General features: G+C 42.0%; 1 protein-coding gene across 2 annotated transcripts in view; it reads right to left on the bottom strand.

Moving 5' to 3' along the window:
- Positions 1-3,609: 3,609 nt before the first annotated feature.
- Positions 3,610-15,391, bottom strand: part of LIPC (lipase C, hepatic type) — a 179,062-nt gene continuing 167,280 nt past the window's right edge. For both annotated transcript variants that reach the window (XM_082617725.1, XM_082617724.1), the window contains exons 8-10: positions 13,389-13,506; positions 11,588-11,806; positions 3,610-6,923 (exon numbers count right to left, since the gene is read on the bottom strand). In XM_082617725.1, the coding sequence (XP_082473851.1) occupies positions 6,812-6,923; positions 11,588-11,806; positions 13,389-13,506 (449 nt within the window). In that variant the 3' untranslated portion in view covers positions 3,610-6,811. The remainder of the gene's footprint in view (positions 6,924-11,587; positions 11,807-13,388; positions 13,507-15,391) is intronic.

The following is a 15,391-nucleotide window of genomic DNA, read 5'->3' as shown; positions in this document are numbered from 1 at the left end:
TGTCTACTCATAATGTTGGACACAGCACTACATAGCATTCCTGTGGCTTAATCTTATTTCCCATGAAAAATGTGTGTGCTTGCTTAGTTACCTCAGGTAGAATAATTAAAATTTCAGTTTAGTTTGGGATTTTTCCTGTGCTTTAATGTTATGCCTTCATTTACTCATTATCATGAGTAACTTTGTACCTCTCTTGCTTGAAGGTATTTCACAAAAATAATTTAAATAAGTGTTATATGCAATAAACAAGTAAAAGCTGAAAACCTAAGAATACTATATGTAAAAGCACAATGACCAGATGGTTTCACAGCTGAATTTTTCTCTAATTAAAAAAATTATAAAGATCATCACTATATTATCTGTAAGGCAACAGCATTCTTCCCCAACTGGCTCATCACTATATTATCTAAACTATTCAAGGCCATAGATGAAAGCTATAGAATATCAAAGGATGAAAATGATAGCACCAAAAAAAGTGTACATCAGTTTCAGTTATGAAAATAAAGGCAAAATTCTAATTAAATTTTAGCAAGTAAAATCCAGTAATGTTATGAAAAAAATACATTATAACCAAGGAGGGTTTATTCCAAGGATGCAAGTGTGAGTCAGTATCAGGAAATCTATCAGCATAATTAATTTTATGGATAAGCTAAAGAAGAAAATTCATATATTACTAAGGCATTTTTAAAATTTCAGCAGCCATTTCCAATAAAAATAGTAGAAAACCACTTAAATACAATAAGGTTTACTTGCCAAAACTATATACATATAAAAATATATATATGTATGTACTACAGGCAAAACATCAAAACTTTTAATTAATATCGAGAATGAAACAGCAGTATCTACTATCAGCATTCTTAGTTAACATTGTCTTAGAGCTTCTAGAACGGTCCCTGTGCATGCTACAGTTTGAGAAGCAATGCTCTAGATGACACATGGTCACCCCCAACTCTAACTTATTTGGCATGAGTATAGCTCTCTAGAAAATCCTTTTTGTGATAGACCTAATTTGAAAAGCCAAATTTTAGTCAAGGAACACAAAGGCTTTTAATGAACTGACTGAGAAAGATGCCAAATCAGGACGAGAGGAGGCTAGAGGGTGGGAAGGGATAAGGCTGTCTTTGAGGGGGGAAGGAAGTCAACTGCTACAGCAACGTGGCTGTGTTTTCAAACGGAATGAGGAAGCAGTGAACGCTATCTTGAACAGATACTGTAGTTGGAGCTTATAATTGGCAAGAGAAGACATACTTGTAAAAAGATGACTGTCACTTGTAACGTCAACACATATTTACAGAACGCCAACTCTGCCATGGTGGGCTGGGTGCTTAGGATAAAGCAGTGAACATCTAGAAGCTCCCCGACTTCACAGAGCTTCACATCCAGCGTGGGAGACAGACATTAAATAAACAGTCGCACAAATTGCCAGGACCAGGGTGAAGTGGCTGAGGCACTTGCCTTGGGTGTACAATTTAAGGTGGCTCCACAAACTCAGCTATCAATTAAATAATATTTTAATGCAATATTTTTAAAAATCAAAATTAATGCAAAAATCTGTGATGAGTAAAATATCAATATTTTATATAAAGACAGGATCACTGATTTTTTGTTTTGCTCCAATATGGCTCCACATGGCATGGCCACAAATAATTTTTCCAGAAGAATGAAAAGATGTTAAGAGTATGTATAGGAACTTCCCTGGTGGTCCAGTGGTTAAGACTCCACGCTCCCAATGCAGGGGGCCCCGTTTCGATCCCTGGTCAGGGAACTAGATTCCACATGCTGCAACTAAGAGCCTGCATGCCGCAACTAAGACCCAAGGCAGCCAAATAAATAAAATATTAAAAAAAAAAAGAAACCCCTTTAAAAAAAAAAAAAGGAAGAGTATGTATAGCTGGGACGGTGGTGGTGGGGTGGATAATCTTTGTTAAATTATCCCTGAAGCCGTAACACCTAAACTGGGACTGGAAACATGGGAAGAAGGTGGGAGAAGAGGAGAGGGTGAAGGCTGAGACGCAGGAGAGAGCTTTGCACCTTTCAGGGAATTGAAAGAGGGCCCACTTGTCTAAACCCATGGCTCTCAAACTTAGCGCACATTAGAATCACCTGGAAAGCATTTTAAGTCTCGCGTTACCCAGGCTTTACCCAGACCAAGTCAATAAAAATCTCTCGGGGTGGGGCTAAGACCTGGGTAGTTTTGAAAGCTTCTGAGGCAGTTCTAATGTGCAGGCTGGGTTACAATGACGTAGTGAATGAGGGCGATGAAACTGGAGGGAAAAGTGAGAGCATGATGGAAGGCCTTGGAAGCCAGGGTAATTATTTTGGACTTTTTTCCAAAGGCCATTAGGCCAAAGGTCATTTGAAGGGCTTTAAGTATGAAAATGGTATGTGTCTTTTTTTTTTTTTTTTTTGCGGTTCGCGGGCCTCTCACTGTTGCGGCCTCTCCCGTTGCGGAGCACAGGCTCCGGACGCGCAGGCCCAGCGGCCATGGCTCACGGGCCCAGCCGCTCTGCAGTATGTGGGATCTTCCCGGAGGGGGGCACGAACCCGTGTCTCCTGCATCGGCAGGCGGACTCTCAACCACTGCACCACCAGGGGAGCCCGGTATGTGTCTTTAAGAAAAAAAAAATTTTTTTTAAAGATCACCCGGGCTGCTGTGACAAAAATGGATTGAAAGAGGTTTGGGCACAGCAGCAAGAAGTGGAAAGTCGTCACAAACATCCAGGTAAGAGAGAGTGTTGGCTTGGGCTGGGATGATGGCAGTGGAGGTGGAGAGATATACACACAATTAAGAAGCATGGGTAAAACGCACAGGATTTGGTGATTGTTCAGTTGTGAAGGACCAAAGGGGAGGAGACATTATGGATGGTCCCCCCCGGTGTCTGGTATCAGCAACTAGTGGGGTAATGATGACATTCACTGAGCTACAGAACAGGCAGCATGGGGAGAAGTAGGTTTGGGGGGGCAGGGAGGACATGATGGGCTCAGTTCTGAACCTTTTGAGCTTGTAAGACAGCAAAGGGAGAAGTGTTGAGAGTGGGCAATTGCACATATGGGAGTGCCTGCCGCTCAGGGGGGACCCCACAGTGCAGCTCTAAGGTGAGAGGGGTTGGCCTGTACGGGTCATAAATGAAGCCACAGGAGTGGAGAGATGGCGTAAAGAGAGAGAAGTGAGCAGAGAAGGAGGTCTAGATCCTGAGGAGTGCCAACCTTGACAGGTTGAGTAGAGGGCAAGGAGCAGAGAGGAGACAGACAGGTAGCAGGAAAGTCAGCAGCGCACCAGTAACTGAGGGCCCGGTGAGAGCATCATTTATGTTACAGCTGGGCGTTCAGGGGAGCGAGAGATCCCTGTGAGCTGGGCTGACCTAGGAAACAACTGGTGAAGTAACTGGGTCTGGATGGATAAATAAGATTCAGTTAAGCAGGGAAGCGGACATTCTGGAGGAAAGAGAAAGAGGAAGGAGGTGTAAGAAAAGGGAGAGATGGGAAGTCTTGGGGAGGGGGACATTCCCCCTCTACTCTTGAGTTCTTGTGGGTGGATTAATAATAAAGTCGACACAAGACTGATTAACAGGAGAAAGAAAAACAAATTTAATTCATGCAAACGGAGGTTTCATAAAATGGGACCTAAGAGGTGGCCAAAGCAGGCAGCTTTTATACTTTTTAGACAAAGAGACAATTCCTTTGTGAGGAATTGACAAGACAAAGAAAGTTAGGTTTTGGGTGCTCAATTTAGTGAAGAATCTAAACAGACTTTGGACTTAGGGTAGTAAATTAAAGAAGTAACAATGCTTGTTTATACAGGCTTCTCAGCCCCAATTCCCTATCTCTGGTGAGAAGGGTGTCTTTCTACCTCCAGATCAGGGAGGGCACCTTTCACAGGAGAGATTTATTTCCTGCTTTCAGAGAGACGGAAAGGAGGGTCAGAGTGTCCCTCTTGCATTGGTTCTTTCTTAAGTAACTTTAATTCAAAAACAATATGCCATTGTGGCATATTTGGGGGCAACCTGTCCTGCGCCCTGATAGAAGGAATGAGGTGTGCTGGGGGCCATTCGTCACATACAGATCATAGGAATTCCAGGAGAAGTCTGTAGTATGAGATGAGGTAAGCAGGTAGGTGGTGACGCTCGGGATTGCCTTCTTCGGTCTTCCTCTTGCTTGTCTGTGTCCCATCCATCTGGCTTCCCTCTCATCCACGCTCTGGTGGGAGAGTGGGCGTTGCGCCGGGCAGCTTGGCTTCCTGCTCTGCCACCCCAGAGACGTGTAACTGCTGGCAAAGCTTTCACAGTGTCTGCGGCAACATTATCAAGGTGAACAGCGAAGACAGGCAGCTTGGCTCTGGAGGACAGTGCATTCATTTTAGTGTTGAATGGAGTGCTTGTTTCCTTCTCTCTGACTTCAGGCACCTCAAAGAGCCCAGCTGCCGTGTAATTGACGCCCCATTTCTTTCCCTGTGCTCTCTTACAAGTAAAAGCACAAACAGGCTTTTGCCTGAAAGGCAGTATGCTAGTGTTATCTTTCCTGAGTGGGCTCCTAAATACAGATTCTTTGGAGAGAGGTGCGTATAATCAGCATACCAGTCAGCATTTTGCATGTGCAATGAACAGATGTGGCTGCATTATTCAGTTTCCCTATTTGACTTCGCTCCTAAGATGTACTTCAGAAAATGTGATGTTGATGAACACATCTTCCCAAGTGAAAATAATCCATGCCAAGAGGAGTCTCAAATGTTCCCATTAACCATTTGTCATGTTGGTTGCTTATTGATTTCTCTGCCCCCAATGTTATGACGTCCTGTGTCACTTTAAGTTTTCCTACTAAAGATGAAATAATTTCTAATTATATTTTGTGTGAAACTAATTAGTATTGGAATGTATCACACTAGAGTAGAAAAACGTTGGTTTTAAACTCTGCCCTTTATTTTCTATTTTTTTTTTGTATTGCAAAATGTGACATTCATACTAAAGTGAGTGCATAAAATATATATGTACATTTTAAAGACTGGTTATAAAAATGGACACCTGTGCAACCACCACTCGGAGTGACAAGTACAATGTTGCTGGCACCTGGAACTCTGGTGTGCACTTCCTCTTTCCTAGATTACCACAGCCTCACTGTTGTGCTAGGGATGTTATTGCTTTTACTTAGTGTTTTACCACCTATTTATCCATCCTTAACAATATAGTTTAGTTCTCCTTGTAACAAACTACATGTATATTTTGTGTCTTTGTGTAAATACACAAACCCACAAGTGCTTCCTTAAATTCTGCCCCCTGGATACCTCTCTGTCTCACTCTAGACTCAGCCCTTTCTTGTTGTGTGTGTAGCTTTGGGTCATCTTTTTCACTGCTGTTTAACAACCATTAGTAAGGATATACCACTGTTCATTTATGCACCGCATGGGTGGATATTTGGGCTGTTTCTGGCTGTGATGTTTTCAAGGCTGAGAGGAGTATTGTTCGACTTGTGCATAGATTCTATGGGGTATATAGCAAAGAGTATGTTCAAAAAGTGATATTTTAAATTCCCTCTGGATAGTCGATGATAAAACATGCCCATCCAACACAAACATGACTTTATTGTAAATCTTAGTATTTTAGACATGATGGGAAACAGTGTTCATTTTAATATCTGTAATTTCTAGACTCACACACACACACACAATACCTAAAAGGGCGGTCAGGTGCTTTTGCAGTCAAGGTTAGCATGCAGGACACAATACAACCTTGACCCAGCTGTCCTTCCTCCCCCATATCCTTTAGTTTCGTGGGGCTTTCCAAGGGAAATAAAAGTGAATCATGCAAGATCCTCTTAAATTGATTTCATCACAGGCAGGTATGTCTTCAGGGCTTTTGTTTCCAGGAGCCCTGCTCTGGTGAAGAGCATATGAATTATGAGCTGTATAGAGCTGAGGCTATGCCAGTGTCAGGTGAGGTTGTTGACTGTGTATAGTGTGCTCCTCCTCTCTGAATTACTTGACACACAGATCCAAGGGATTTACATCCAAGGGATGTATCTAATATTTCCTTCACATGCTCTGTGATGGAGTTTGCTGGTCAAAACATCATTATTTTGTTTACTGGTCCGTTTGAGATTTGATATCTAAGTCTTTGAGATATTCCAAGTTTTCCATTAGCTTTTGTGGCAAGCATTAGTAAAAGAGGAAAATTGTACTTCAATAGTAATTTAATCATTAAAACGACCAACTATCCAGCTTTCATGGTTATCATTAGTAGTTTTAGGAGAATTCTACTACAATTGGTTTGGTTCAGTGAAATAACTGTATGATTCGTATGATGGTAACTTTTAGTTTAAGTAGAATTTTTCTTCTTTTGGTGAGCTGAATGGTCTTAAAGGGTGTGTACTTTGGGACACACAACTGTGATTAATTGGAATTTCACTTTATGGAAGTGCTAGTTATATAATAAAGAAGTATCTTTCCAGCATGCTTCAAAAAACTGAACAGAACAAACTAGCAAGGAAATATGGGAAATTTGACTTAATTGTAAAAGACATTTTAAATTAGAACAACGGATCTAAAATGGCTCTTACATTTGTACTTATTTGCATATATTACCATTCAGTCAGACATAAAATTGGGAAATTTTTGGTTACACTAATATTTGAATATAGTTACATGACATAGTTTTAAAAAGCTGAGTTTGTAACAGTGAAATGTGCTCCCCTTTAAATCTTAACTCTATTAAAGCTTTATACAAGTTTCTTTATATAACTTTGGTTTTCAAACAAGGCAACAATTCCAGATAAGGAATAAAATCATTTATTCTTCACACTGGGTCTTCATTAAAGCTCATCTGATCTTTCGCTTCAATTTTTTAGAGTTTGATTCACATCTCACAAAGGTTTTCTCCTGGGTTGGGTGAAGTTGTAGATCATTCATGTTTTCTGAGCAAAATGTCATTCTGCATAGAAAACATCAAGCAAACATAGCACTAAATTTTGGATGGAGCTTATTGAAGTGTTTCATCCTTTGTCAAATACCCAATTTGACATGCTATTTAGTAACACATGCTATTTAAAAAAAATTAGATCCTTATGACTGCAAATATTTTCATAACTTCAGAGAAAAACAAAGCCCAGGTCAGTGAAAGCAATCAGTGTAAGGCTTCCCGGAGCTCTGTGTGGTGTGATTTCAGTTCTGCAAGAACTGAAAGTCCTTGGGGCAGCCCTGCTTTGTTCTCCTTTATACAGCTCATCAAAGGTTTGAGGGTAACAATGGTTTCTTTCACTACATTACCCTGTCTCCAAGGCAAACATTAGCACTTTCTTCAACTGTTCCTCACAGGCAGGCTTCGTGCCCAGCCTTCCTTTTTTGGACACACTCCAGTTTGTCAATGCCCTTCTTAAAGGTCCCTGGGTATGAGGCCACTGTCATCAGCATCTGCCTGGCTCAGCCCTATAAGCCCCCCTATAAGCCCCACCCTTTCCTCTTATCTGGTCCTCCAGCCACAGAGGAAATCACTAAGTGCTTTGGGTCTCTCTTGGAGACCAACGGCTGACAACTTTGACCATTGGTTTGGCCTGAGATGCTATTTTGTGGTACTAACTTCAATTGCATCTATCTGAGAAAAAAAAAAAAATAGCAGTAGTCACAGAGAATTGTAGTTTATAGCTTCTTTTTTTTTTTTTGAATTGCATCTAAGGTCAAGTCTTTACTAAATCAAACTTTTTAAATTAAAAATTATTGTGAGTAATTATGAATGCATTCTTAAAAATTCAAACAGTAAAGAAATATATGAGGTTGAATATTAAAGACCCTCTTCTCCATCACCTTTCACCAATATCACTCCCCTCCCTGCTTTCATGATTTGCTTTCTGTCTTTCTGGACCTCTTTCTATGCATTTACACATATACGGATGTTCATATACAAACATTAAATTTGTTGTATTTTTCTGAAAAATTTTCTTGTCATCAAATAATGTACTTGGAGAACTGTTCACATCAGTACATACAAATCTATTTCATTCTCGGCTGGACCTAGAGATTATCATACTAAGTGAAGTAAGTCAGACAGAGAAAGGCAAATATCATATGATATCACTTATATGTGATCTAAAAAAAGTGATATGAATAAACTTATTTACAAAAGAGAAAGAGACTCACAGACATAGAAAACAAACTTATGGTTACCAAGGGGAGAAGTGGAGGGAGGGATAAATTGGGAATTTGCAGTTAACAGATACATACTACTATCTATAAAGTAGATAAACAGCAAGGACATACTGTATAGCACAGAGAACTATATTCAATACCTTGTAATAACCTATAATGGAAAAGAATCTGAAAAAGGATAGATAGATACTGAATCACTTTGCTGTACACCTGAAACACTATAAATCAACTATATTTCAAAAAAATCTATTTCAGTCTTTTTCACCTGCTGCATAACATTCCAGTGTATGGATGTATCACAATGCATTTAGCCATTTTCCTATTAATGGAGACTGGGATTTTTCCTCAGTGGTTTAGTATTTACAAATAGTACTGCAACAGACATTTTTGTACATAGATATCCTTTGTGGATATTTTGAGTATTTCTCTGGGATAGGCACCTAGCATAAATTCTGGGTCAAGATTATGCATATTCCAAATTTTGATAGTATAAGTTCCATGAGACCAAGGGCTTTGTCCACTCTGTTCACTGCTGTATACACAGCAGTGTCTAGCATAAGATATGTGCTCACTAAATGTTAATTGTTGAATGAAATTCCCCTGCAGAAGCTCTGTAATTTATACTCCCACGAATAATGTATGAAAATGCCCATTTCTCCACACCTTTACCAGCTCTGGATGTTATCTGTCTTTGAATTCCTGCCAAACTAGTGGGTGACCGGCGATAATTTCATTGATTTTTGTTTTGCATTTATATGATTATTGTGGCAATCAAACATCTCATTTTGTTTAGCCAATCACTTTTCACTTCTTGCTATAGGACCAATATTCTCTGCTCTTGCTTTGGGGGAAGCTTTGGGGGAAGAAAATCACCTCTCATTGAATTCCTTCCATGGAGGCACAGAGCAATTTATTTAACCTTTTTTTTTTTTTCTTGTAGTTAGCAAAGAGATTGAGAATGAGGTTTAATATCTGCATCCCAGCTCTGGGATTTCAGATGGTAGAAGGTACTCAAAAATTGGTAGTTATTAGTCTCATGAGATACGTATTATAATTCCCATTTGTTACTAGAGAACTGAGTCTCAGAGAGGTGCAGCTATTGTCTGAGCCTCCATAGGTGGAAGCGGTGAAATCAAAATTCGACTTTGGGACTAGTTGATGCAGAAGTCATTAGATTCTGCCTACATATAGTTTGCTCACTGCCTGTCTCTCCGGGAATGCCTCTTGGCCTCTCCAAAGCCTGTTGCAGCACTGACCGAACAGCACCAACCTGAACTGATGTCTTTCTTCTTAGACTTCCTATAGACCATGCAGTACTAGACTCTTACTGTTCAAAGTGCGATCCATGGACCAGCACCATCAGAAGCACCTGGGGGCTTGTTAGAAATGTAGAATCCCAGGCTCCGTCTCTACCTACCAAAGCAGAACCTACATTTTAACACAATTCCCAGATGATTTGTGTGCATATTAAAGTTTGAGAAGCCCTGGGATGGAGCATATCATTAGTAAAATTAATGCATCTTGTTTTCCTAATTAGGTCCTTGAGTTTCTTTCTGCCAAAAGCTACAACTCAGATTTTTTTGGTACCTCCACCCCCCGCCGATGGTGTTGGGTACTGCAAAGACCCATAGGACTCACTGAGTTAAAAACTTAAAAAACTATAGGTCCCAGACTCCCTCCCCCTTTTTCATGATGTCCCTCCTGCAGCCGTGGGGAAAGGTGTGATGTACGTATATATTAACTTCCAGCTCTGCAACTCTGCTAGATTAGACCAGAGAAAGTCAGATTAATGGGACCAAGACTAATGGAGGGGGGAGGAGCTGTTGGAAGCTGTGCTTGGGCAACAAACGGGCAACGAGTCAGACAAACCAAGTCAGATCTGGGCTCAGACAGTTAGGAGCAATGTCTCCAAGCTGTGTAACTCCTGTGAGCCTCAGATTCCTAATCTGCACAGCAATACTACCCATTTCAGAAGGTCACCGGGACGCTTCCATGAGATGAATGCTCTAGAGCACCTCATTCAAGCCCATGGTGCAGCAGGAGCTCTGTAAGCACCACCCCTGTCCCTCTCCTCTTTCCTTCTTCAGAGCCATGTGGTAAGCACCAGGGGAGAAGGTAGTGCTGTGTTTTATACTACCTTTCAGGTCAAGTCACCTAGAATTGCCATGGCAAGCGACCACTAAAACTGAGGAATTACTCTCCAGCTGAGAGAATCTGGGGACGGGTGGTGCTCAGTTGAGCTCTTCTAAAGGGCCAAAAAGTCATGCAAGAATAGCTAAGCGTATAAGAGGAGAGAATTTAATTTTCTCAAATTGATCATGTGGAGAAATCTGTTGGCAGACTGCAGAGTATGCTCTCAGTAATTGCCAGGATTTTGTATCCCAGGGAGATAAAAACTCAGAGTGTGGTTGTATAAGGGACTCAGGGGGCATAAATCTGCCACAGGCCACTCCTAGCAGTGAGACCTGAGGGGTGAGGGAAGAGAGGAGTTCAGAGGTGAGAGGCATGCTGTTCTCCAACTCTGCTGACAGCAAGCCAAAGAGAGCAATAGGCTGGCCAACAAAGGGCAGGAGGAGAGGAGAGACAAGTTTCCTAAATACAGTGGGGAGGAGATAGGAAAAGGTCTGGGGAAGGACAGGATGCTCCTTTCATGGGGAACTGCAGAACCACAGAAAAGCACAGTTGCCATAGTAAAATACATGGGGCATTCTTTTGCTCTGCTGAGAGGACTGAAGGAGCAGCTGGACATCCTTTCTTTCCTTCACTCCCTGCCCCCAACCCAGCCCCTCGTGTCCCTAGAGACTTTGGGTCGAGGGAGATGTTCAGTCACACAGAGCTGCACCTCCTGAGGGTAATCCACTGGTCCACATCAGAATTTCTTAGGGCTCCAAATGTGTGGTCCTTCACAAACCACAGCCAATCAGAAGCTCTTCAGGTGGGTATTCAGGTGGACTTCTGCATATTCAATAAGTTCCCTAGTGATCCCTTGGCATTCTTAGATTTGAAAGGTGCCACCACAGTGTGAGATTTTGAGATTGTGATTTGTTAAAAGCATTTCTCTGGGTAAACAAAGAAGAAATGTCACGTCTAGGTCCTTGCCATTCAAAGTGTGGTCCTTGGACCAGCAGCATTGACATCACCTGGTGAAATTTGAAAAGCACTGGGCTAGTGAGTTGTTCTCAAACTCTGGAGGCAGGTGGCTATTAACTGTGGGCAGAGGGAAGAGGCTAGACTAGAAATCAGAAGACCTAGGTGCAAATCCTTGTCCTTCCACCTATGGCTTTGTGAACTCAGGATGGTCATTTCATCTTTCTGAGCCATCGTTACGAGATATGCCATCGTTAGGAGATAATAATGCACACTTCATAAGATAAATGCAAATAGTAAACTGTAAAAGTGCTGACATAGGTAGATGCTTAACAGATGTTAGGAGGAGGTTGAAACAGCACTCACCTTTGCTGTGTTTCTCCCACTTTGACTCTGATGCTCTTCAGAACAAGGCCCGAGTGAAGGGACTTTCTTCCCCATGGGATGATGATTTGAACCGTGTTCCAGACATTGGACCACACCATACTGTTTTCCCACTTGAACTTGATCATGATCAGCTCACCAATATCCAAATCCAATGTGATAAGAAAGGAATATGTTTTATTACTAGTAATTCCTTTGTTCCTTGAAGATGCAAAGGAAACCAGACACAGTCAGTTGATTTTTAACAGCAAAGTGATGCTTAGGCACATTCAGGATATGTTAGGTTTGCCTGAATGATTTGGGATGGTCTTTTCTGCTGCATTTCCCAAACTGGTATTGGACAGACTATTAATAGAGATAGCAATAGGTGTGCCAGGATAAAAAGGGTTTTCCAGACCAATAACATTGGGAAAACCATCTTATTTTCTGTGTTAGCATATTAAAAACGCCCTAAGAGTTCTACGGTAATGAGTCTAGTTAGCTTTGTTTAGCTCAGGCTTCCTAGTTTCCAGATTAAAAAGTCAGGAAAACTGCCCTGAAGAGGGCAGGGGCTTTGGCAATGGTCTCTGGGCAATACCGCTCTCTGTAGGTTTGATCAACACATTAGAGCCACACCACAGTCTTCTCTCCAGATCGATGCTTTTTTCCTCCCCACATAAATAGAAACTTCTGTTAAAACAAGTATAGCAGTAATAGAAAACCACATATACAAAGGATGCGCCAGTTTGGAGCAAGATTTAAATGCAGATCCTTAGGTATCATTATCAGCTTTACTCACTAATCTCCAAGACATTAAAATGTCCCAACATTGACAGAACTGCCAGATACCCTTTCCACTACTTAGAACAATCTCCCGGGGAGAGATATGGGACAGCGCAGAGTTAACACTGGATTTAGGGTGAGACAGGTGGCTGGAGGATTCCCTTGCTTGGCTCATCGAAGCTCCTCCTGTATGTTGTAAAGCATCATTTAGGAATCCACCCACCCCACTAGGCTGGGAGCATCCTAAGGATAGTGTCCTCTCTACCTCTAGTGCTGAGCACCAACACATCCTTGCTGAGTGACTGAATCAGTGTGATGATCAGAGGTTCAAAGCTGGGGGCAATTCTTGGGAAGCTGAGGACTGTCCCTGGAGTGGGTGAAAGCTAGTGTCACTTCCCAAGGAGAGCCCATGCTGAGGGTCAAGATGCTGAGAAAAAGCAGCCAGCAGGCCTTTTCTGGCCAGTGAAGGTGCGGAGCCTCTGCAGGAGACGTTGAGGCCACTGCCCATGTTGTGAGCAGGTGTGCAGCAGGGCAAAGGACAGATGGGGAGGGCTGGCAGTGCAGGCTGACTGAATGGAAAATTTGTGCCACGTTGAATGATACCAGTGTTATTTCTGGGTTATGGTTTTCAGAACTCACTGGAAAGGCACTCAGGGCCTTCCTGGGGACACCTGCTCCAGCCATCACCACTCCTCCCTGCTTGGATCTTCTTCCTGTACTGCAGACATGGACTGGCCACCTCTGGCTTCCCTCTCCATTCCAGCCCCTGTTGCGCTGGGCCCATCACAAACACAGGTAGCAGCAACATAAAGTAATCGTTGGGACTGGGTGAGGCTGAGGAGGGATGACGAGGTGCTGAGTGTGGGTGGATGTCCCATCTGACAGGGTGTTTGGGGCAGTCACAATGGGCTGAGAAAAGTAAGTTGTGTCTGGCCTGATCCTTGAAAAGCAGAGTCCATCCAGACCCTGTGAGAAAATTAAGCCTCTCATCACCACGGACGGGGCTGTACCTCATACTCACAGAGTGATGGGGATTTTCTGCATTTCCTCTTTTGTTCCGAGGAGTGACATGGCAAAAGTTGGTTCTACTGGTTTCTCAAGTTCGTTGATGAACTGAATCTTCAACTGGTAATGATAAACTAGAGGGGAATAGGATGGAGAGGGAGAGAGAAAGATCATTTAAGCAGAAAATTTTAAAATAAAAAATATCATATTTTTAAAATTTAAAAAGCAGAGGGAAAAGTATGGATGAATAGATACCCCCCCTTTTTTTCTGGGTGGTAGAATTATGAATGCTTTTTATTTTCCTCTTTTTCCTTCTCTGAATTTCCTAAATGTCTAAGAGGACTTATGTTTGTATTGGGTTGGCCAAAAAGTTCGTTCTGGTAGTGAATGCGTTGTTCAATAAAGTTCTTGGTGAAAATGAAAAAAGTGTCTTTTATTTTTACTTAAAACTGAATGAACTTTTTGGCCAACCCAATAATATAATAAATATTATCCAACAAAAGAAGGCAGGAGTACAGTATATTTGGCATTCTCATCAATTTCCAGATGAATTCTGTTGGACTATTCCACGTATTTGGCAAGGGTCCCCTTTCACACATCAAAGGATATATTGCCTTTTAGGCAGCTGACAAAAGCAAGAGAACACACTGTCATTTTTACCTTTGCCTCTGTTTGATGGTGTCAGTTTTGGGGTGAGACAGAGATCCGGCTAAGAAATATGCCCTAATGACCACACCTGTGTGTTCTGGGGCAGTTCCTGGGAACTAGCTCTGTGGGGTTCAACAAGCACATTTTCCAATGGAAATAAGACAACTAGTTCTAGTACCTGGGCCTAACATTTTTCTATCTTATCAAGTGTCCAGAATGTCCTTCTACTGGGTTGTTTGGAAGAGGGAAATTTAATTTATTCTTCTTTACCTAAACACAGTCTATATGTAATTAATAAAAGCAAACTGCTTACTATAGGACAGGTGTTGTTAAACACTTTACATTGCATCGTCTCATTTACTTATCATAACTACCCTATGAGGAAGGTATTGTTATTATCAGCCCCATTTTAGAAAGAAGAAAACCAGGGCCAGAGAGGTGAAGTGACCTGCTCAGGGTCACATAGCAGCCTGTGCTCTTGGCCTGGACCCATCGCCTTGATTAGCTTGCATTGTTACACCAACCAGCTGTGGAGCTGTTTTCAAAATTACCCCACCTCATTCCCAAGTGACTGACGGCTGCTTCGACTTCTTTTTCCTGCTGTCTCCATATTCTCTAAGTACTTGTAGCACGTGAGCTCCAAGACTGCAAACAGGTTTAATACGGCATGTCAACTTGATTGGTAGGACTGCCTGGGGCCCCATGTTGAGATGGGCTCTGAGACCATGTCTAGGCTCTTGGGAGGATTGGTGTCTGCCTTGGGCGAAGGATAGGGGATATACGATATACTTGTTGTGTATTTGCTTTTCCTGTTCTAGATAATGATTAACCTACTAATCCTGATACAGTGCTTGCACATAGTAGGTGCTTAATAAACATTTGTGGGATGAAGAACTGACATTTTGCTTGGGAGTATCAGAATGTGCATGAACATTTAGCAAGATGGAAATCACCTCTGAGAATTCAAGATCTGAGTTTCAAAATTTGTTGTAGAATTCCTCCTGGAAAGGATAGATTATGGAACTAGCCACTTGATTATCCATCCCACGCACCCAACCTGTGGAAATTCACCATCCTCATGAATCAATCTACTTACTCCCAAATGATGCATTTCCGCTGGAGGTTGGTAGCTACACACAAACCTGGTAGTGGCTAATGGTGTGTTGCCAACACCTCAGCTGCAGGTCCTGGTGTGCCTGTAATTGCTGGGTTTCTGGGTTATTTACACAACCCTACCCTTTGGCATAAACCAATCTTCCCATTTGGGTTTTGCAGTGGATTGCCTGCAGTGGATTACCTCCAGTGCCCTGAATAATAGGTGCTCGAATCCTCCAGCCTGGAATACAGTAGTTTGATGCTCTCAAGATTGTG

This window comes from Mesoplodon mirus, assembly GCF_964341445.2.
Source record: "Mesoplodon mirus genome assembly, chromosome: 4".
Classification (NCBI taxonomy): domain Eukaryota; kingdom Metazoa; phylum Chordata; class Mammalia; order Artiodactyla; family Ziphiidae; genus Mesoplodon; species Mesoplodon mirus.
This window is presented reverse-complemented; position numbering and strand designations above follow the sequence as displayed.